At 37.6% G+C, this 24,354-nt stretch overlaps 1 protein-coding gene across 1 annotated transcript in view; it reads right to left on the bottom strand.

The window, feature by feature from the left end:
• USH2A (usherin) overlaps window positions 1-24,354 on the bottom strand; it is a 1,033,591-nt gene that overhangs the window by 924,485 nt on the left and 84,752 nt on the right. Inside the window, exons 5-9 of the mRNA XM_069066041.1 lie at window positions 15,224-15,287; window positions 7,921-8,215; window positions 4,830-5,014; window positions 2,957-3,178; window positions 36-129 (exon numbers count right to left, since the gene is read on the bottom strand). Of these exons, the coding sequence (XP_068922142.1) occupies window positions 36-129; window positions 2,957-3,178; window positions 4,830-5,014; window positions 7,921-8,215; window positions 15,224-15,287 (860 nt within the window). The remainder of the gene's footprint in view (window positions 1-35; window positions 130-2,956; window positions 3,179-4,829; window positions 5,015-7,920; window positions 8,216-15,223; window positions 15,288-24,354) is intronic.

The raw sequence follows: 24,354 nt of genomic DNA, 5'->3' as shown, positions 1-24,354 counted from the left end.
ATAGAGATAATTCTATTCACCAAGAGAGAACTCACATTCTGTCCTTCAGTGTAGCTTTCCTGAGAGCAGAGGCATCGATAAGGTTTGCTAACCATGTCACAATCACTGGCATGACCATGACAATTACATCTGTGAATAGAAACGTTAGATGATTGTCAATAAAAATCAACATTTCTTTCAATCTAGCTCAAGCTCTGCCAATGTACCCACGTAGTGAAGTGAATGAATGCCATACAAGAAAGAAACATCGAAATTACATTTCTCAAATTATCTCAATATTTGGTAAGTGCGCTGTCTACTTCACTTTGGGAAGATAGAGAACATAGTATGGTCAAATGAGGGCAGTCTTATTCTGTTATTGTTATTCAAATTCCAAAAATGCTGTTTATGTTTAATATACATACATAGGATATATTTTTGGCTATGTAGGGAATTCTCACTATGAGAACTCTCTTTATCAATGTAGGTTGTCACTTAATAGTTAAATCCTAGGTAGGCACCTGAGGCAAATGGAGGCATAGTAACTTGACTAGAGTTTCCCCAACTGGTAAATGTCAAAGACTGGATTTTTACTGTTATTCCTGACTCTAAACCCAGCCTCTATAAATCTATTATGTTATGCAACCTGCCCCTCCTTTCCCCCTTCTTTTTTTTTTTGCTTATCCCTCTCTTCTTATCCCCCTCCTCTTCCTCTCTAGAGCATATAACTGTAGATGATATATCTAGATATAGATATTATATATATTAAACTTTGGGGATAGTGTAGGTTGGTGGTCAATCAAGGTGATAAATCAATCATTCCATCTGAATCAAGTAACTCATGTGAAATGCTTAAGCTCTAATACCTTTATCAGATGAGAACATCTCTATTGAATCAATCACTAAATCACACCACCACACTTAAAGTAACTATCTTAACTAGGTGAGAATGCCTCTGTTAAAATCATTCAAGTGAATTATACTATATATGAGAAGTCTCCACACTTACAAGCATATGTGTGTATATGTGTATCTTTGTGTGTGTATACACATATCTATACATACACATGTGTATATATATATATATTATGTATATTTATATATACATATTAGATATCAAGTTCAATAATAACATTTGCTCACACTATCCCACGCACCTTTGGAGATTATTCTGTTGTTAAATTTTCATATTACTTATATGGTAAAGTTATTCCTTTAACAATACTCTATTATTAATATACATAATAAAGGAGACATCCAAAGGTTATATTTTTCACCTATTCCTTCCTTTCCAAGAAAAGAAAAAATGCATTGTAAACAAAAAACATACCTCCACACCAAGTTTTTTGCAACTATTATGTTTTATTTGATAGGATAATTTGAAGTGTTATCATCCTCAATGATGCCGAGAAAGTTATACATCTCTCAAGGATCACCAGATTGTTTGTCTAGAGTAAAACCTGTGTTATCAAGGAAGTGTGGACCTATGGGAACCAAGTCTCATATTCATAACTTGACTCCTGCTACAGTTATTCCCCTTTAGCTGTGCTGTAGCCTCTTTTAGGTCTATTGCTACAGCTTTCCAATTAACTGAGAATTTGCACATTCCCATATTCTGCTGTTGTTTCTCATTATTTGGTCATTTTCGGTTGTGTCTGACTCTCCATGATCCCATTCGGGTTTTCTTGCCAAAGATACTGGAGCATTTTGCCATTTCCTTCTCTAGCTCATTTTATAGATGAGGAAACTGAGGCAAACAAGGTGAATTGGTTTGCTCAGGATCACACAACTAGTAAGTTTCTGAAGCCAGATTTGATCTCAGAAAGATGAGTCACCTGGCTACCACACATGATCTGCTATGACTGTCCAAATATCCAGGGTCTGAATTTTTAAAAAAAATTGTCTCTATCCTCTGAGAGCTTATGTCTCCTTAACAGATCTAAAAGGAGACTGATATTGCCACTTTCTAGAGAACATGTGTTCTAAGCCTTTAATTTATCAGAGGAGAAAGAGGGAAGCCAAAGAAGAGGCTTAATTTCCTTCAGTCACAGAGTGAGTTAGTGACACCTTCAGGAGTTAGGACTAGAACCCACAACATTTGGTTGTGAGTGCATGTAGCCTCAGTCTGGGTGCAACGAAGGAAGCTCTAGGTATCCAATGATTTCCAGCTGATTGGTAACATTCCTTAAGGTCTTCCTTCCACTTTTACAATAAATTTTTAATTCCAATGGTTCTTCAAAAAAATTCACAACCACATTTGATTTGGTGACTGCAAAATAAAACATATGGTAACTCATTCCCAAATAGAATTTATGGTGCCAAATTCAGTGACACTGGACCAAACTGACTGCCTAGACAAGTGATCATATCAGAGTTGATAACAAGTTACAAAACATCTTTGTGATAGGAAATAGTCTCAAGTTTTCAGAAAGAAATTTGACTTTGACTTTTGGAACCAAAGTGTCTGGTGGTCACTAAGGGTTCAAGTGTGGGAGAGGAAATTAAGTGGAGGACAAAGAAGAAACACCTGAGAAAAAGAAAAAGGAAGAGAAAGAGAAGGGAAACAGGAAAAAAGAGAGGGTAAAGGAATAACAGAAGGGAACAAAACTCAAGCTAAAAAAGGACGTAAAGGTCTTAAACAGGAGAAGGTGAAAGAAGTGAATGAATCAAGGTAAGACAACTATATATGAGAAGATAACACAATATTAAGATAAGAAAGGAAATCAGATGTTTGGCTAACTGCTAGCTGTTTAAAAGAGTGACAGTTCTAGAGTTCAAGACATTCAGAGGCAATTTTCCATTACAGTATTCCCAGAGATCTTCTAGCAAAATGAATGTCTAGGGCAAAGGTTAATGAGACTCCGGCCAGGTAGAATCCATGACTTACATCCAACCAATCTTAATTATTTCTCTATATCCTAAACAAAAGCTTTCATTGAAGCAACAGTTTATAATCACAAGCTAAAATGAACATTACCTGCCACTGATCGTAATTTCATTCACTCCATAGTATCTATGCCTGAAGTTAACAGACGACTCAGTTGTATAATACTGACCAAGGAGATGAATCCTTATTTGTGTGGCTTTTACAAACTCTTGGAGAGAAGGGTTCTTGTAGAAATTATTATATCCAGGTCGATGATTTGGTTCAGGTGTCAAGATACTAAATGTGATGTTACCACGAGAATATGGGGTAAAACTGTAGATGAAAGAAATGCAAAAATATTGAAAACCCCTTTCCTGTTTTGCACAGAATAAAGCATGCAACCTAGGGGAAGTGGTTATATAACATCAAGAGAAGTTTAAATTCTTAGCATTTAAAAACTACAGGTATTCCAAATATTTCATATTCAAGTCAAATAAGAAAAATACTTTAGAACACTTTCTCAGGGTCATGATTTTATCTTCAGGGAAGGGAAATAAAAGTTATATTTCACATTTGTCTTAATTAGTTGAATAATTAGGGATTTTTGTTTTTGTTTTGGCAGTAACATCTATAGCATCCATTTATCAAGAATCACATTTTAGCAAAGATTTCAGAGCCCCTACATTATTCTGTGGTCATATCATAGGAAATTTTCCATATTTAAGTCAGGCCTCCCAGTCTTAGTTATTAGTACCTGAGCTGAAAATCCAGGTATTCTGACACATTCTATTCCAATGTCTCACCATATAACAGAGATAACCAGAGATCTTTTTAAACTATAGTAGTGTAGCACCCTAATTCTGGAAGGTTCTATTGATCTGAAGAATTTTCAAGTATTGCTATTGTTAAGGACTGTGTACCTGTCATCTAAGAACCAGACAACTAAATTCTATTAGGCTCATCCTCAGAAATTTGAACACAACAACCCATAAAAACCAGCTAACAAAGTGTGGAGGAGTTGTGACCTACACCAGTGATAGGATTGCCCTTCTGGTACCCTAGAAATATATTTCTTGTAAGTATGATAAAAACCTTATCGAAAGTGTGAAAAATATGACTGAATGTTCAGACGTTGGGCTGCAAAGCGCTAAATCATGTTAATGATAGAAGATATACAAATCTCCTTTGGAGAACTCAATTTGTTGACAATGCTTGCTTAGGGTCTTTCCTTACAGAGGAGGGATGAACAAGGCCTTAATAGAGTCTATGGCTCCTATAACATACATAAGCATTTCTCAAGCCATGTTTAATGGAATTCTAGTGTTGCACATAATGTGGAGGTTCCATAACCTTTTCTTGCTATCAGGTTTCTCCTCTGAAATATTAAATAGGAAATTATATGTACATCAACACTATCATGCATAGTATTTATTATTATATATGCATATATTGTGTATAGTGATTTTCTATTTTAAGTGGTACTAATTTCCTTTATTTTATGCTAAAATTCCCCAAATCCTTCTCTGTTCTGGAGATATTCAATATTCCCAGGATTCCTAGACAAGGATTAATGAATTTCTTCATGTCTCAAAATGTCACATGACCAAATTAGTTCAAGAGACATTCACCTAAATCATCTGTAGTTCTAGGCTAAGATCTGTTCACCAGTACCAATTAACAAAAACAACATTTATGTAGTGATTATGATATACCAGGCACTGTGCCAAGTGTTTTATAATTATTATCTAATTTTATCCCAATAGGTTAGATTATTAAGCCCACTTTACAGATTAGGAAACTGAGGCAAACAGATTAAGTGATTGACCCAGGGTCACACAGCTAGTAAATGTCTGAGGTTGCATTTGAATTCATGTCTTCCTGACTCCAGGTCCAGCACTCTATCCACTTCACCTAACTGCCTCAATTAAAAAAAAAACATGCAAAAAAATAAACCAACAATGTGTTTCTTTTATTTTTTTCATACTTAGGAAGCTGAAGGCAGTTGACAGAGTCAGGATCTTCCAAATAGCCATTGTTTTTCATTCCAAAATCACTGCAGTTTCTAGCAAAATACTGCCAGTCCTCCCAGTCTAAGTGGTCCATCTTTTTCCTTTGAATTCGGATTCCTGTTGGCTGTGGACTAAAGAACTGAAGGACAATGTAAAAAACCTGTAAAGAAATAGTACATTAAATATTACAACTGAAATGTCTAAGTTTGATGCATCAGTAAACCAACTAAGTACATTCTATTTATTCATTATGTCTCATTTCTAGTCAATATCATCAAATATTTACAAGCTATCAGTTCTACTGGTTGCATGTGGTCCCTATGTTGGGTCAGTCAATAAACATTTATTAAGCACTTATTTTGTACCCAGTACTGTGCTAAAGTCTTCAGAGAGAGGACCTTATAAGCCAAAGAGAAATCCAATACAATAAATGCATATTTGCAATCAAAGGATTTTTTAAAAGGGATCAAAAGGACCTTAATACAGCCTAGTTCCCTTATTTTCTAAAGAAGGAATCTGAGGGCCAAAAAGACATCCAACAGAAGAAGAGCGGAAATTGAACTCCAGATATCTTAATCCCAAATCCAGTGTTCTTTCTTCTCTCTCTCTCTCTCTCTCTCTCTCTCTCTCTCTCTCTCTCTCTCTCTCTCTCTCTCTCTCTCTCTGTCTCTCTCTCTGTCTCTGTCACTCTGTCTCTCTGTCTCTCTCTCTCTGTCTCTGTCTCTCTTTGTCTCTGTCTCTCTGTCTCTCTCTCTCGGATATCAGGGTTAAGTGATTTGCTCAGGGTCACACAGCTAGTAAGCATCAAGTGTCCTAACACCAGAATCAGTACACTGTACAACCTACCTGCCTCACTCCAATGTTCTTTCTACCAAACTAAGAAAAATACCATAAAAGTATATCTGCCAAGTGTTTTTTAAAGTAGTCTTTTGTATTAAGCACTTTGTACTGAACTCAGCCACTAGCACTTCAACCTAAATCAAAGTCCCTTCAGCATTTCATAAATAATTAGATCGAAACCTATCACTAACTTACTGAATGACCTTGGCCAAGTCATTTTGGACCTCTTCAATCTTCCGTTTCCCCATAAATAAAATGACAATCACATCTGCCCTAGACACCACATAGACTTGTTAAAAAGAAATGAGAATTATGTATGGTGGAAATGTTTTATAATTGTAGAGAATGTACTCATGATCTCCATTTTCCACAATCCTTGTTCATTGAGAGATATTCTCAGAAGCCTCTGCAGAATCCTGACATGAGATGGCATTACCTAAAACACACTGTGGGTGCGCTATGTACCATGAAGTTTTGCCAGTGTAGAAAGGCAAGTGTAGCACATATGAGTCGGACATAGGCATCAGAGATATAAACAGAATTATGGGTGACGGAGTCATGGGTGACAAAAATGTGAGAAGGATGAGGGGATATAGGAAACAGAATAAAAGGAAATCCATACAAATAAAAGGAAATCCAAAGGAAGTGACACCAACCTATCCATGTGCAATGGTAATCAAAATTTGAAGATCTTCCCTATCCCTTAAAAAGCCTAAGATGAACTTGAGGACCTTTCCTGATAAGAAAACATATTCTACCCACAATAGGCTGCATTTGCTCCCCTGGAGCCTGTGGTGGGAGGCTTGTTTTTCAGGAAGGCATACCTTTTGTTACTTTGTAGTCAAGTGAATCATGAGGCTTGTGATGTTCTCTAACCCTGGAGAAGGCTGTATGTACCTCTGAGCCCCTTTGGGGCTCACTTTGGGAAGAGTTCTGTGATTTGGTCAGATGAGTCTCTGGGCAATTGTTGAGTTTCCTCCCACCCCCTTTTAAACCCCAGATGTTGGTGCTTCTCTCTCTGGTGACTAACTAGGTATTGATGTAATGGTCAGACATGTTTGCTGAATTGTGTTATTTTCTCTTGTAACTTCTGTTTGTATTCTCTGAAGTTCAGGGTGCTGACTTTTCCCTGAACTAGGCACATGATATATGTTTGATTGATTAAAGTAAAGCTGTTAACCCTTTTTGAGTTGCTTTCCTTTAGAAAAGCAGATCAAAGAACTTGTACTAGCAGCCATCCTGGTTCGCTAGGATACTTGCTACTACACCATGACAACCAGCCTCTGGTAGTCTATCTGAAATATAATAATTATGAGAGCCATGGCAAGAGTTTTCAGTTTTTCTTCAGAGCTCGAGGAGTCAGTACTCCGTAACTTAACAATAATAACAGTGATAGCTAGCACTCAAGGTTTGCAAAGCCCTTTATAAATATTTCATTTTATTCTTACAACACTGGGAGGTTTTAAGAATTCAGATTTTTACAGATGAGGAAACTGAAGCAGGCAATGGTTAAGTGACTTGCCCTGGATCACACAACTAATATGTGCCTGAGATAGGATTTGAACTCAGTCCTTCCTGATCCCAGGTGCAGTGCTCTATGTACTGAGCCCCCCTAATTGTCACACCAATGATACTTGCAGCATGGTCAAGAGGATAGCTTTGGACCCTTAGCTACCAGAAGCATGCATTTGATCTCAATGTATCCCCACTATACTATGCTGAAGATACGGAGGAATTAAATCAGAAGTTAACTAGCACTCCTTGGAGGACATGAGAAAGGGCAATCATTTATGCGTGGGTAGTATGTTTACTAATCACCTGATTTAATTCATTGTTATTTATTTTGTCATTCTATTATAATATACTGCTTTCTTGTCTTTGAATTCATGTCATTTGGTCTGGTCTGACATAATGTGGTAATGGTATGGTCTCAAGTCCTAATTCTGAATGCATGATAACCTATACAAGTATTCTGACCTTGGGTGTAATGAAGACAGGGTGCTACACAAGAAAGCTTAAAGCTTTCTATAAATACCAAGTATTCTTTTTATAATATAGGTTTTGAATAAAAAACATTTCTAAAAATGAACCCATTATATCCCTACAGAACCTTTTAATTCACAAGTTTTATTCCCTATACTTTTTTTTTTTAATGAATCAAATGCTCATTTGCCTAACTCAATTCCAAGATGCTATTGATACAAGCAAAAAAGTTCATCTAATTACCTGGTACTGTCCATTTTCCAAATCTATTGTGATCGCCACTCCATTTTCAAGCTCAGTAGTGTTTTTAAACACATGAGAAATCCACGAAGTCCCAATATCATTATCGTTGATGTAAGAGAGAGGATGAGCAGCAGGATTCAGCCTCAAAACTCTATCATTGGTTGTGTCATCCGCATCATTAGGGAGGCAGTACCGCTGCACCAAAGGATGGACCCTCGGGTGGCTGACAGGGCAACGGCACTCTGTCTGGGTGTGCAAGTAGAGTAATTCTCCAGAGAAAACTTCCATAATGTCTCTATGGAGACCGCAAGAAAGACTGTCAGTGAAAGGCGTGACAAAACAGTTCAACAAAGAATAAAACTTCAAAAAGCAGGTATAAAATAGGCTACTTTTCCTGTAATAATGGAATTGTTAAATACCAATTTTACTTCAATAATTTGCCATATATAAGAGAAAGTAAAAATAGATCTGGAGAATGAAAGCAGTATGATAATATAGTTTTCAGAACTAGTTCAAAAACTAGTGACAAAAATGGCAATTAACTAATTAGGCAATGTTCAGGGAAGTCACCAGTGGCGTTTCCAAATACAGTATCTTTGACTCTGTTCCATTCAACATTGTCAGCAATTTTTGTCAATGAGGCAACATGTCATAATAGAAAGAGCAGGATAATGTGCAATCAGAAGAAACCTGGGTTTCAAATCTTTACTCGGATACTTTGAAATTTTGTGAAGGCAAAAGTAAGCATGACTATAAAATGTACAAATGATGCAAAACTGGGGAAAATCTTTAGGTGGATCACCAGTCTATGCTTAATGGGACTATGAAGGAGGTATAGCTTCCATAAAAAAGGAGATGATGGTATCACTCTATTTTGCTTTTATTAAATCCCATTGAGAATATTTATGGTGTTAGGTCTTAGGAAGGAAACTGACAAATGGGAGAAGGTCCAGAGGACAGCAACCACAATGGTGAAGGGTTTTGAGACCATGTTAAATAAGGATTGATTGAAGGAAGTGGGATTGTTTAAGCATGAAAGAGAGAACTTGGGGATGACATAATAGCTACAGTCAAGTATGTACAGGGATGCAGTGTGGAAAAGGAATGATTTATCCTGCTCTGTATCTGAGGGTAGACCTGGGAGCAATGGGAAGTACTAAAGAGGCAGGTTATAGGTTTGATGTCATGGAAAACTTTCCTCTTGGAGGTCTTTAAGAGAGAGGTAGGATCACCTTTTTGGGCACGTTATAATAAGGGTTTTGCGGGGAAAATGGCTGAATTCAATTGCCATTCCCATTCTAAAATATTACTAATTCAATGTTAGCCTTTATACAGTGGTTTAAGCTTTGCAAAGCATTTCACATGTATCTCATTTGAGCCTCACAATAACTTTGTGAGCTAGATGCTATTATTAGCCCATTTTATAGATGAGGAAACTGAGGGCAAGTAAGTATAAATGACTTGCATAGGATCACACAGCCAGTATGTGTCTGACGCAAGATTTGAACTCTGGTCTTTCTGACTCCAGGTCAGCTCTGTCCACTACACCAATTAGCTGCCTAAATAATAGATCCAGGGTCCAAAAAGGTGACAACAGGAAAGGAACCTGTTGTGAAAGGACCTGAATCTAAGACAAAATTCGGTGATGAATGTAATAATAATAAATGTGCTTAACCTTGGCTTCAAAAAAATTATATCAGTTGTAAAAGTCCAGGATAGGGGAGATACAGTTAGACAATTGTCCTAGTGACAGATATTTACTATACTAGGCCAACAGAAAGAAAAGGAAACAAGCAATAATTAAGGCCTTATCTGATCCTCACAATAACCCTGAGAGGCAGGTGCTATTTTGACTGCCATTTTACGATTGAGAAAACCAAGGCAGAGTGGATAAGTGACTTGTGCAGGGTCACACATCTAGAGTCTTAGTAATTTTTAACTGAAGTCTTCCTGACTCTAGGTTCAGTGCTCTGTCCACTACACCACCTAGCTGCCCCTCAAACTGAGTTATCCATTACTAAAGGTCTTTAAAGTAGAATCTAAATAATCACTCATGGGGATGTTGTAGATGATATTCATGCTAAGACATGGGTGAGACTAGGTGACCTCTGAGAGCCCTCACCAATTGGTGATTCTATTATTTATTCTAAAGAAAAAAAAACCTTGCATTGTTAAAATTCAGAAAGAAATATCTTTCAATTGGCAGTCCTATCTATTTCTTATCTAATCCTATCTATTTCCATGGTCTAGTTTGTGTAGTAAATATTCATCCAGAATAATTGGGCAAAGATGAGTGTTGAATGAGAGTTATCCTATATACTACACATTGAACACCAAATGTTTTCATCTAAGTCACTAATAAAAATAAAAACAAGACCTAGGACAGAGCCCTAAAGAAAACCACCAGGGACCAACTCCCAATCCATATAGTTATTCTGTCTATAGTTCTTGTACATAAGGATCTCATGAGAAACTTTGTCAAATACTTGATGAAATTTAGATAAATTTTGCATCTATGTCACTCTGATGAGCCAATTTAGTATGACTTTCTTTTCTTTCTTTCTTTTTTTTTTTTTTTTTTGCTTTTTGGAGGGCAATTGGGGTTAAGTGACTTGCCCAAGGTCATATGGCTAAGTGTTTTTTGTGTGAAGTGTCTGAGGCTGGATTTGTACTCAGGTCCTCCTGACTCCAGGGCCCATGCTCTATTCATTGTGCCACCTAGCCACCCCTAGTATGACTTTCAAAAAAGAAATTAGGACTCTAGTCTATCCTGATGCCTCTCCAGGCTGTGCTCTGGACTTCATCTACCATGCTCCAGCTCTTCATCATATAGTCTAACTCCAGCCCTGGAAACGATGTCCTCCCAGCCTACAGCCTCTTCTTCTCACTGGACAGCTTCTCCCAGAACCTCTACATAAGGAGGATGTCCAGGCTAGCCAGGTCTCATTCTTCTCCATGACTCTCTATCATGCCCTACCCCACCCCCCACGCCAGGTATCTACATGGGCTCCCCCTCTCATCACACTCACACCCATGCTTTTCAGTTTCCATTTATGTGCTACTTTCCTCCATTAAATGTAAGCTCCTTGGGGGCAGGGTCTATTTTTCTGCAGGTATTTAGTACAGTGCCTAGCATATAGGAAGTGCTTAGTGAATGCTTGCTAATTGTTGATTGTTCAATCTTTGCTGGAACCCAGAAATCATTCTTTTCATTTCTAAGTGCCCAGAAGTGATGCACTTAAAAATTCATTCTAAGTTTTTTGATGTAATCACTATGAAGCTAGTCTTGGTCACGTGATGCAGTGGATAGATATCTGGACTTGTAGTAAGCAAGACTCAAGTTCAAAGTTGATCTCCAACACTTACCGGTTGTGTGCCTCTGAACAAGTCACATTCTTATTTGCCTCAGTTTCCTCATCTGTAAAATGGGGCTGATAATAGCATCTAGCTCCCAGGATTGTTAAAGGGATCAAATGAAAGAATATATATTAAAACTCTTTGTAAACCTTAAAGCTGGGGCGGCTAGGTGGCACAATGAATAGAGCACCAGCCCTGGAGTCAACAAGGACCCGAGTTCAAATCAGTCCTCAGACACTTGGCACACTTACTAGCCATTTGACTTTGGGCAAGTCACTTAACCCCAAAAACAAAAACAAAAAAAAACCCAAAAATACTTTAAGGTTCTAGCTTTTATTCGCTACCTTCTCTTTTTTAAAAAAAACTAGACAAGTTGTCTTTTAGATTCTCTTCTTCTATGATCCCTCAAAGACCAATCATAATTGTGTGAAAATATTATTACTCAATAACTTAAGATGCCCTGCCCTATTAGAGGCCCTTATGGATCTGAAGCAGAATAAGTGCACACCACAGCCAGAGGTCAAAATCAGAACAGATGCACGTAGAATAAAGCCAAATTGTTAGTAGGAGCGTGAACCAGGATGGGGGCAGAAGAACAAGATCTTGGGGATTAATTAGATTCAAGAAGTAGAGAATATCCATTTACATCTCCCATCACCCTCCCTAAAGCCAACATCTATGACAGGGAGGCATGATGACAATATCCTCACTACCTGCCTAAAGCAGCACAGCTTCTAATTACTGGAGATGCTACAGTTGTCATTTGTCTGGACACTATCTTCTCAACTAATGAAGACCATCTCTTCAACTAACGCTCAGAGAAATGAGACGTTTTGCTCAAGGTGACAGTTACTCATTGATAATGCCAGAACTCAAACTCAAGTCTTTGATTAACCTCATTGCTCTTTTTGCTGTACAATATCACATCTCAAACACATTCCCGACAAAGGACTAAATTCACAGGGGAAAAAAAAACTTAAAAAAAAAAAAGGGAAGTGGTCTGCCTTCAGACCTTCTGCAGCAGACACCAATCATAGGTATTAATCTATTCATGAGTGGCTATAATTAAACATCAGCATACTGTGACTATTTCTACTCATTTAGAGTAATTGTTGTGACAATATTAATTTAGTAAGAGTTCATTCATTCCATTGATATAGTTTATTTATAATGCCAGCAATATGAAAAACACGTGATGGAGAATTCCTTTATCAGGTACTATTAGGGTCACTGGATCATTCATGAGAAGTAACAGATAAGTGACCTTTCATCCACACTTATTTCTGAATGACTTTTCATATGTGTCTGAAAGGAGCTGGGGCCAGGGCCACATGCCAATGTCTCTGCCTGTGATTCATCACTGCAGATCTTGGCACCCTGAGTTGCTCTCCTGGCCTGATATTCCACATATATTGCCAGGAGAAAAAGAGGGAAAAATACCAAGCAAGTAATTTTTTTTTCTATCAAGAGTCCACATACCTGTCCTAAATAAGAATTAAGGATCATATGGAAATGCAGTCCTCAACCCAATGTAATTTCCAATTTTCTCACATTGGTTAATTGTATTAACCAGATATTATAAAGAGGACAGATGCATTCTCCAATATGCTGCAGGAAAAAAAAACTGGACGTGGTAGGCAGTTTTTCCATTTGGTGATCAATTTTAATAAATCACATCATTTCCTTTAAATTACATTAATAGGTTTGCTCAACACCAACGGGACCAAAAGAGATCACATAGTTCATCACTTTCTCTCAGGAAAGAACTTCATCTAGATCATACCTACTGAAAGCTAGATTGTAGAACATATTTAGAAATTCAGGCAAAGGTAGCCTATAATAAAGTTGAACAGGGAAGAAAATAAAAAGATCTTCCATTGAAATGTGTTCTGGGATCACACTACTTTTAGACAGCCTTTGATTATATTCAGTAATGAAAGGCTTTTGCTTAACCAGTCAGTCTACAGTAACAGACTGTAAGTTTCTTGAGGGAAGGGACTTTTGGTATCCCCAGCACTTAACAGAGTGCCTGTCACAGAGTAGCTACTGAATAAAGGCTGGCTAAATCAACCTAAGTGGACATGTAATCTAATGGAATGGAATTGTAATCATCTTCTTCGGGTGATTCTCAAACTTGGAAAGACTATCTCCAGCACAGGTAATCTGCATGTGAATTAGGAGGAATATTCAATTGTTAAGTAGTTCACTTCAACAATCCAAATCCCTAGGGAAGCAATGGACAGCTAAGTGACACAGGGGACGAAGTGCTGGGCTTGGAGTCAGGAAGACTCACCATTGAGTTCAAATCTGTCCTCAAGCAATTACTAGCTGTGTAGGCAAGTCACTTAACCTTATTTACATCAGTTTCCTCATCTGTAAAATGAGTTGGAGAAGCAAATGGCAAACTACTCCAGTATCTTTGCCAAGAAAAGCCCAAATGGGATCATAAAAAGTTGGGCATAACTAAAAATGGCTGAATAACAACAACAACATTGCAGCAATACAAATTGATTTCATCTTGTTTTCTAGTTGATAGAATTAATAGGATGTACTCATCAAACATATATTACTTTATCATTGAAACATAAGGCAAGAAGAAATCTTAAAAGGGCAGTCAGTATATCTTTGAAGGCATTTAAGCTATACTTGGGCTGGAAAAAATCCATCTTGTTTTTTACATTACCTTTTTTTTTGCTTTTTAGAGAGGGGAAGGCAGGGCAATTGGGGTTAAGTGACTTGCCCGAGGTCACACAGCTAGTAAGTGTTAAGTGTCTGAAGCTGGATTTGAACTCAGGTTCTCCTGACTCCAGGGCCAGTGCTCTATTCACTGTGCCACCTAGCCACTCCTTTACATTAACTCTAAGGAATTTTTTTGATTCAACTTCAGGAAATTGTTCTTATATTTAGCCTAATTTTTTTTCTTATTATTTATTTAGTAGAAGTAATATAATCAATTTAATAGAACTCTCTATTTTATATAAGACTGTGCTAGATGCCGAAGTGTAGAGAGAAAATAAGTCTTTATTAAGCACATCCTATGTGACAGGCACTGTTTAGACAACAGCCCTTGTGAGAAATACTTATTGTTCTAGTTCACTAGGTAAAGGAAAGGAAATAAGAATTTTTTCAAGCACTATGCTAAGTGCTTTACAAATATTATTTCATTTGATCCTCACAACAACACTGAAAGGTAGTGGTCTTATTATCCCCATTTTACAATTCAGAAAACTGAGGTAGACAAGTAAGAGACTTGGTTAAGTGACTTGCAGAGTGAGTTAAGTCTGAGGCAAAATTTTAACTCAGGTCTTCTTGACTCCAGGCCCAGCCCTCTATCAATGGAACTGCATAGATACCCAGGTCAAGGATGCAAGGACAAAGCATCTCAGTCCTCAAGGAACCTATTGTCTACTGTGGAAGGGGGTAGGGAGTATTCAATTATATAATAATCTTCATGTGACTCAACCTTCTTCTCTCCAAGTAAAATAAGCCTTTAGTCTTTTCTCGCAGATCCAAATGTCTTAAACATTCTCATCATTTCACATTCCTAATATGGAGAACAATGTACTCAATGAAATGGCTCTAAAAAGGAAATCTGGCAACTTCATAAAAAAGCATTAGGAGTTATTTCACACAGACTATTCAAAGAACATTTCAATAGGCTATGCCAAATAGTGTAACATAGCTTGTTTCTAACTTGAATTTTCCTAGAGAAAGTCCTTTGTCAAGAATTTGATCAATTGCATATTTTAAAGCATTACCCAGTGGAGTAAGGTGGGGGAACAGCCACAGACTAGAGCCCAGAGGAAACACAGTAAACATTAATTATATGATGTTTGCAAGATACTGTAAGGATGAAAAATGCTATAATTTTCACTCCATTCTTATTTAAGTGAATTCAGCATTTATTCATACCCTTCTGTAGCTTTACAAGATTGTGCCTGTTTACCTGTTTGGAAGAGCCACTTGGTATAATCGAAAATCTTGCATCCTTCCAATAAATTGCTCTGAACCTGCAGAAATACATGTATTACAGATTATTCCATTCTAACATACAAGGTGGTATGGGGGCATCAAACAAAAACATCTTTAGAAGGATAGTAATGAGACATATTCACAATAAACCTACCCTCTCACTGTCTCCTCATCAGAATCTTACAGACTTAAACATTCTAATACTTATCATTGAATTATCATATTTGGGACTTCTTTGCAAGGATATTAATGGTCTTCTCTGTAAATAATAAAGCATGGAAGGCTCCTTGCTAAGATATTCACTGATATGTGGCAGTCATTGCATTTAGATCTAGAAGGGATCTTAGATATTTTCTAATGCAACCCCTTCATTTGACAGATGAAGAAGTGAGGAACTGACTTACCAAAGTTTACATAGATAATAAGTAACATTCAGGATCCCTCCAGTTCTAAATATGACATGGTCTATTTCTAAGAAACACTCATAAAGGCAAACAAGGAATAATTGAAAAAAAAACCTTCTTCCAAAAACTGCTTGCCATAATTTTTATTTCATCGATATCTTCCCTTCTCTACTCCAAGATTTGTTATTACAAAAATTCTCTCTATAAAGTTGGCCCAGTTTAATCAATCTAGGTAGGTCTCTGGGAAATTACTAACTGAGAAGGATACTTGGTATAGAGCAGCAAGTGATAATTGTTATAGTTCAGTAGCCTGAAATAACAAGGAATAAGACTCACACTACAATTCCAGGGAGAGAAGAGGAGAGAGAGAAGTGAGAAGAAAGAGAGGAGACAGGAGATGAGAAAGGTGGAAGGGGTAGGGAAGAACAGGGGCAAGGTCACAATCAGGGCTGTAGGGCAACTGATAAATGGAAAGAAAAAAAAAGAAGACAACAAGCCTCCAATGACCCCAATAAGGGAACCAGTCTCTCCCACTCTGAAGCTGCCAATAACCAGCATATAAAAACAGAAGGAACCAACATTTATGGGCTAGTGTTTAGGCTGGCCTGCCCTATTGCAATTTGAGAACTCTGTGCATTGGAAGGAGGCAGAAGATGATAGGCTTGTGAAATTTTGTTGTGGGAAAGTAGCTGAGCTCTGGGATTTCACATACCTTGGTGGTTTATCCTGAATAGAAATCTATGTTTTTATTCTCTGATGTTTTATGTGTTGATGGAGAACTTTTGCATACCAGACTGTTGCAAACAGCCCAAAGTCTTGATGCAAAGCACACTGAAGAATTGCGCAAAGGTGACTGCCACAAGGACAGTGTCTACTATGTCTTTGATGTTCCTTCTGAACCCTTCTCTATTCACATGTCATTCATTAAGTGTTCACCATTATGCAGCACCCACAGTATATAGAACATTGTGGTTGGCACTGGAGTAGACATAAAATTCAAACATGTCTCCATTGGTTCGAGGTCCTAAGGCTCTCTTGTTGCTCATTCCTTGTTTTCAAAGATGACCAGTGAGAACACTGGATAATGTCTTAACTTATGCATGAATTAGATACGTAAGGCAGAGCTGCACAATGTTATCAATCTAACACAATGGGAGAGAAGCAAGGCAAATGCTATAGTGAGGGCAAAAGGAACTTTCGGTTTTATTTTTCAGCCTAGAATCTCAAAATCAGATAAAATCACAGGGCCCCAAAAGAAATCATCAAAGAGCAAAAGAAGTTCATGGTTCCTAACCTCCCCCTTAACATATCCAAGTCAGAAAAATAAATTCAACAAATTTCAAAGTTTAAGCCACCAATATGAAAACCTAAAAATCCATCTGCAACTCTTTTAATGAAGATATTCTGCCTTTAAGAGAAACAGTATGATAGAGTTGGAGATAACATTACAGAATAGATAACTAGACTCAAAACCAGAAAGATCCTGCCTCGGACACTTAAAGCTGTGTGATTCTGTCAAGGTCACATTTTTTTTTACCCTCAATTTCCTTTTCTCCAAAATGGAGACACTAATAATTGTATTCCTTACTTCTCAGGGTCATTGTTCAAACTGCAAAAGCTATTTAAGTGGAATTTACCATTACTAATAAGAGAAATGGAAACTTGGATTATAACAATCTGATTTCTGGTGTTATGAACAGCCAAAATGTCAAATTGAGCAAAACAAAAATGACAAAAATAATGACATGGTCAAAGAAAGGGGCAGTGCTGAAGCATACTACCTAAGATTCATGACTTTAAATCATTGCCATGGTCACTTAAGAACTTCTGTTGGGGAAATTGACACCCAAATCTCACTTTTATTTATCATGAAATAGAAATTCTCCTAACAGGAAATGCTGGAGTCCATTCCCCACAAAATTAGAAATTGATCCAAATCATAGAAAATTAGTGCTAGAAAGGACCTCAGAGGTCATCTAGCCCAACTCCCTCATTTTACAGTTGAGGAAATTATGATCCAGAGAGCCAAAGGTCACACAGCTAGTGAATGGCAAAGCCAGACCTAGAAGCTAGATCTCCCAGTTATCACTCTACTGTTCTTTTCACTACACTATACTTTGGTTGGAATCTACATCTTGAAATTTAACAAAGCAGTCTAAAGAGATTCCTCTAAAGTCCTTGATAAATCGTGAGTCATCTACTCAACAGTCAAGAATTATATTTTAGATAGTGAACTATAAAAAACCTCCAAGGACATGGGCATAAAGATGGACCTTACTCTTATCCAGGCTAGCAATTTTAATTTAAGTCAACAAGTGTTTGTTGGAACAATTATTCTTAGGAGATTCTTTCTTGAAAAATTCCCCTATGGCAAAGAGGGCCCTAAATGATATGAACCAAGTAATAAACATACATGACTCATATCAGCAGGAAATCATTACTGACCATTCACAGACTAAATAATGAGTTGAAGGAAGTAGAGCAACACAGCAAGCAGGTGTCACACTAGGTTTTGCTCAATAGGGAAAATCTGATTAAACAACCTAAGATATTAATCAAGATGAAAATTGATTTGGTAAAGAATCATTATACCATGGAAAGTAGATAAACTCAGTGGCATCATAGCCAAATAAAGAATGAACTGGGACCATTTACTTGATTACAGGACCAAAAGCATTAGGATTTTAAGATAAGTGTTCGGAGAAGATTGAAGGTTTTGTTCCTACAACCAAGTTACAATTGTTAAGTCATTTTACTAACTATCCATTAGTCCTTAGAATTGTGGCACAGGTCTGCATCCATCTGTATCTACTGTGTTTTATTTGCTCCTAAAAAGAATTACTCTGATACAAAACATCATAGAACAATAAGATTCCTATAACACTTGCTTAAATTTTATGAGCACCATTTTTTAATCATTTCTCAATACTTCTGAATACAGAAACAGACTAAATTCAGCCCAAGTAATTCTCACACAATCAAGCTAACATAATGGGAAAAATGTCCCTTTTCTCAATAGAGTCACAATCTAGTTGGTAGAAGCAAGATTTATATCAATAAAACAATTAAAATAATAGAAGATAATCAAGTGTCCTCTACACTGTATAAGAAATGAGAAGAGGGATCTGCCAATGGAAGTTTCATGGAGGAAGTGAAACAGGTTAGACTATGGAGAAGAAAGGGGAGAGATGTGTTTGAGGGTTGTCATCCACATTAAACCCTCTATATGTGGCCTCTATTCTCTTCCCAACTTTTTACAGGTGTTTACTTTATCAGCTCTTTTCTTTGGCATCTTTAGTTTCTTCCCCTATGATCTCACCTCTCTACAAACAATCTTAAATTTCCTTAAGAAAAAAGTTTCTCAACCCTGCTGCCATATCAAGGTACTACATAGCTCTCTAGACCTACACATATGTAGATATTTCTACCTATCTCTTTCCTTCCTTTCACCTAAAACCTTCTCAGAGTGGTCCATAATCTTGCCCTTTACTTCCTATTTACTGATTATAGGATCATAGATTGAAAGCTGCAGAGGGCTTTAGAGGTTATCTAGTCCAAACACTTCATTTTGCAAATGAGGAAACTGAGGTTCAGAGAGATTAAGTGATTTGACTAAGTAGTAAGTGGCAGAGTCAGGGTTCAAACCAATATCCTCTGATTCATCAATCAGTGTTCTTCCCAGTTGCCTTATGCTGTACCTTCTCCCTTGCAATATGAATTCTTCCCCAAACATTCTATTAAAATTGTTATTTCAAAAGTCAACAGGATTTATTGGGTCCCCCTTTTCCCCCCAGTGGCCATTCTCAGTTCTCTTGCTGATCAGCCCATTTGTAACATCTGATTTTATTAAGCCCTTATTCCTTCTTAAAATCCTTTTGCTTCCATGGCTCTCCATATTGAAGGATATTGATAAGCTGAAGTGCAACTAAAGAATGACAACTAAGACTGGGAAAGGTCTTATGATCATAACATATGAAGATTGGTCAAGAGAACTTGGGAAATATAGACTGGAGAAGACGACTTCAAAGGAATATGAAAACTGTCTTTCAAAAGCTGTCATGTAGAAGTAGAAAAAAAGATTTAAAATTCCCACAGTTCCTGGCACATGGTGAGGGCTTGATACTTGATGAATGACTAAGTAGCATCCTTCTTGGCTTCTGAGGGCTGAATTTAAAACTACAGGTAGAAATATCAAAAAGGTAGATTCGGACTCAAAGTAAGGAAAACCTCCCAGCAATTAGAGCTACCCAAAATTAGAAATGGGCTGCCTAGAGAAATAGTGACTCCTCCCTACCTAGTGGTTCCTAAGCAAAGGCTGAGCACTTTTTACCTCTCTGAGTACTTTCAGGCTGTTCCCTTCACTGCTTGCAATTCTTCTCTTCCCACATCCACTCCATACACACACTCCCACCACCACTCCTACAACTCCCTATTACCTTAATTTCAAGGGTCTGTGCTGGGCCTTGTTCTTATCTCTACACTCTTTTCCTATAGGATTCTATCCATTCCCAAAGCTTTTACTATTAACTCCATGTAAAAGACTTCTAAATTTATTTCTAGTCCCAACCTCTCTCCCGATAAAAGAGTCTCCCATTTCTAACTGCCTGCTTGTTATATCTATCTAGATGCCCTACCAGCACGTTAAACATTCCTATCCTTATTCCCTTCAAAGTCAAATTCGTTATTTTCTTCTGTCATTGTGAGGCGGTGTAGAATAGCAGTGTTTGAGCATTGGAAGGGATGCAGACTGGGGAAAGGATTAGACTCATTATGTTTGGCCTGAAAGGGGCAGAATGAGATGCTTGTATGTGGCAATTTTATCATGACGGCCAAGAAACGATATATAGAGAGATACATATGTATAGGTGGGGAGATAAGAATACATATATGCATATATATGCATACATATAAGTACATGCAAGCACACTATAGACATATGTGTATGTGTGTAGATGCATACACATGTGTGTGTATATATCCTTGTAATGGGAATGGGAATTTGAAGATCTTCCCTGACCCTAAGAGGCTGAATCTAATCACATGGTGCCTGTGGTGGGGGGAGCTTGCTGAAGGGTGGAGCAGAGCCCACAGGAAACTGAGACTATGAGCATTTAGAGCTGAAGGGGAGAGAGGACACAATGAAGGAGACAGCTAGGCTTTTGAGTGTTTGTTTGTGGGAAGGCTTTGGTTTGGTGTGACTCCCTGTTGTGTTATGGTGTGACTCCCTGCTGTGTTATGGTTTATTAACTTCTTTGTTGCTATGATGGATTTGACTTTCTGGTGTTGAAATTTGATTTTCTTGTGTCTGAATAAATGCTTTGCTTCCGTCTTATATTTGGAGAGTCTGTTATATTTTGTGATTCAGAACTGTGCTGGTGTATTCACAGTCACCATTGGTGCTGTGAATATTGTTTTGGTGCTACACTCCCACACATACATATCCCCTAATAACTGAAGTTGTCTAAAATTGGAATGGGCTACCTAGACAGGCAGTGTATCGGACCAAACTGAATGTCTTAAAGCAGAAGCTGGATGACTATTTATTGGCTCTGCTGTTGTTTACATTCCTTTCTGGAACAGTTTGGAGTAGATGGACACTGGGGTTCCTTCCCATTCAGAATTCTATCACTACCTGGACTATTGATTAGTTTCTTAGCTTCTCAATGCCTCCATTCTCTTTTTTCTCTAGTTAGTCATACATATAGCTACCAGACTAATCTTATTAAAGTTCTGATCACATTTGTTGTTTGTCTTTCATTCTAGAAGAGAACTATGGTATCTGGAAGATGATGCCATGACTTGCAAGTGAATTGGATTAAGGGAGGACAGTGCAAGGTCACCAGTCTCACTTTGTCCTCCAGAGCCAATTACAATTGACAAGATATAGATCAGGACAAGTGGAGATGGCCCTCTCTGATCACAGTGCCTCCAAGACGAAATACTTGCAATAAATCCCCATTGACTACCAAATGAAGTTCAAACTCCTTAGCCGGGCATCAGTGCATTCCATGATCTGATACTCATCAACTTTCCATACAAACTCTCCCTCCTTTCATGTGCCCTGCAATACTCCAGCCAAAGCAGACTATTCATCATTCTTTAAACATACTTCAGCTCTGTGTCTTTACTCATGTTGTTCTGTCTACCTGGAATACCATTCATGCCACATTGTTGCATGTTGAAATCCTGCTTACACATCAAAGTTTAACCTAAATATGGCTTCCTTGATGAAGCTTTTATTGAACCCTCTTTATTGAAATCTCTGCCTCCCAACTCCCAAAGCATTCTCTTGCTTTAAGCATTCTACACCCGAAATGCATTCACTCTCCATTTTCACCTTTTGAAATTCCTGGTTTCCTTCAAAACTCAGAGAGAGGGCCACCTTCTACATACAACTTTTGCTGAACCCTACCCTCCAAATGCTAGTGCCCTCTTTTGCAAAACTACCTCATATCCATTGTATAAATTCTATACATTTGTACATGGTGTCTCCCCTATTAAAATATAAGCTTCCTGAAGGCAGAGACTGATTTGCTCATGGCAACATCTTCCTGATGTCATGGTCCTCTTCGAGAATCAAGGACCAACAATACAACAATAATAACAACTTAACATGCTACCTGGCACATACTCATATGTAATAGATGCTTACTGAGGATTGTGATATCTTTCCCATTTGTTTTGTCTTTTGTTTTTTCAGTATATCTTTCATCACCCCACTAGAAATGAGGACAGAAATCATATGTTTGAATCTCCCAGAGTGCTGTCTATTCAGTTGTTGTTGCAGGAAGCTAGATGACCCCAGGCCTAAAGTCAGGAATATCTGAATTCAAATCTGACTTCGGAGATTTATTAACTATATGACCCTGGGGAAGTCACTTAGCCCTGTTTGCCTCAGTTACCTCATCTATAAGATGAGCTGAAGAAGGAAATGGCAAACCATTCCAGGATCTTTGCCAAGAAAACCCCAAATGGGTTCACAGGGTGTCAGCAACAATGTTTGAATTTCCCAGAGTGCTGCCTAGAGACAGAAAAAGTGCTGTTTATAAGAAACATTAAGAAGGCCAGTTTTGCTAGATTATAGTGTACTTGAAGAAGTACAATATGTAAGAAGCCTGGAAAGGCAATATGAGGGTCATGTTGGAAGTATTTTAAATATGAAATGGAGGACTACATTTTAACCTAGAAGCAACCGAAAGGGCATCATTAAAGTTGGAATAGGGAAGTGACATGGTCAGAGCTGAGCTTTAAAAAAAAGAGTCACATAGCAGCTATATAATCAACAGATTAGAGTGGGGAGAGACTTGAAGTGGGGATACCAATTAGAAGGATTTTACAGTTTATGATAAAGGTGAGGAATTTGTGAAGCAGGGTGGTAACTGTGGGAGAAGAGGAAACAGGATGGACAAAAGATATTGTGAGCATTAAAAAGACTTGATAGTTGAGTAGATATCAAATTTATATATCCAGCCTTAATTTCTTTTGAGCTCTAGTTCAACATCACTGTGTGGACATTTCTACTTGGATTATCTCATAGGCATCTCAAATGACATGTCTAAAACAGGTCTCCTCTTTCCCACAAATACATCTCTATTCTAAATTTATCATTTTTGTTGTTCTACACAAACTGGATTATCAGTTGTTTAATTAATCTACCATTCCATTTATTCCCTGCCTCTGGCCTTCAAACAGGGAGTCCTTAAAGCCTGGACTGCACTCCCTCCTCATTTCTGCCTCTTAAAGACCTTTCTTTCAGTCTCATCTAAGCTGCCACTCCCCATGGGAAGCCTTTCTGTCCCCTTTTACAAGTGCTCTTTTCTTCCTCAAGTTATATGACTTTCATTTCACTATGTAAACATTACATTAGGGCAACTAGGTAGTGCAATGAATAGAGCACTCAGCCTGGAATCAGGAAGACTCATATTTGGACTCCAAGTTTACTTCCACATCTCCAAAATTCCTAATTTTCTGCAAGGCCCAGATAAAGCGCCATTTTCTAAATGAAGACTTTTGTAATCTCAATTCCCTTTCCCCTCCTCCAGTTGATACTGCCTTCCCTCCCAAAAATTATCTTAAATAAAATCTATTTCATAGATATATATATGGAGCCTAGACTGATTTCTAGAAAATATCTAGAAGGCTAGCATAGCTTCTGATCACTGGAACAATGTAACCTAGTTCAGAAGACGAAGTTGTAGGCCTATAACAGGTGATGGAACTCATAAGGGGATTGAGATTCCCACAAAGTCTGAGAGTTATACTTACCTCAGACTAGATGTCTGAATAAGGGGCTGAAGTAACTAAAAAAAAAAAACTAAGGACCACTACAAAAAATAAAGTCAATTTTTGGTTAGATTTTATTCAGATTAGGATAAGAAACTGATTTTTAAACATTTCAGTAATTAAGAGGTTTTATTTTCCTTTTGCTTTCTAGTAAAGCTTCCTTCTGAAAAATTCCAATCCTCTCTCTGCTGATGAAATAGGGAATGGATGTCCCATGCACAATTTATGGCCAAGTGGCTGACAGATAACACCCGACTTAGGAATCAGAAAATACCAGTGCAGTGGGAGTAAAATAGAGAATAGGGAACCCAGAAGAAGGAGGAAGCAGTTGCAGATGTTAATCCTTTTCTTCCTGGGTTTTTCTCTTTCTTTTTTCCATTTTTCAAATGCTTTATTAACTTCTGATTTACATCATTCA

The sequence above is a fragment of the Petaurus breviceps genome, unplaced genomic scaffold (genome assembly GCF_028583685.1).
Source record: "Petaurus breviceps papuanus isolate PSGF00001 unplaced genomic scaffold, PetGlider_PUasm1.0 90702, whole genome shotgun sequence".
Classification (NCBI taxonomy): domain Eukaryota; kingdom Metazoa; phylum Chordata; class Mammalia; order Diprotodontia; family Petauridae; genus Petaurus; species Petaurus breviceps.
This window is presented reverse-complemented; position numbering and strand designations above follow the sequence as displayed.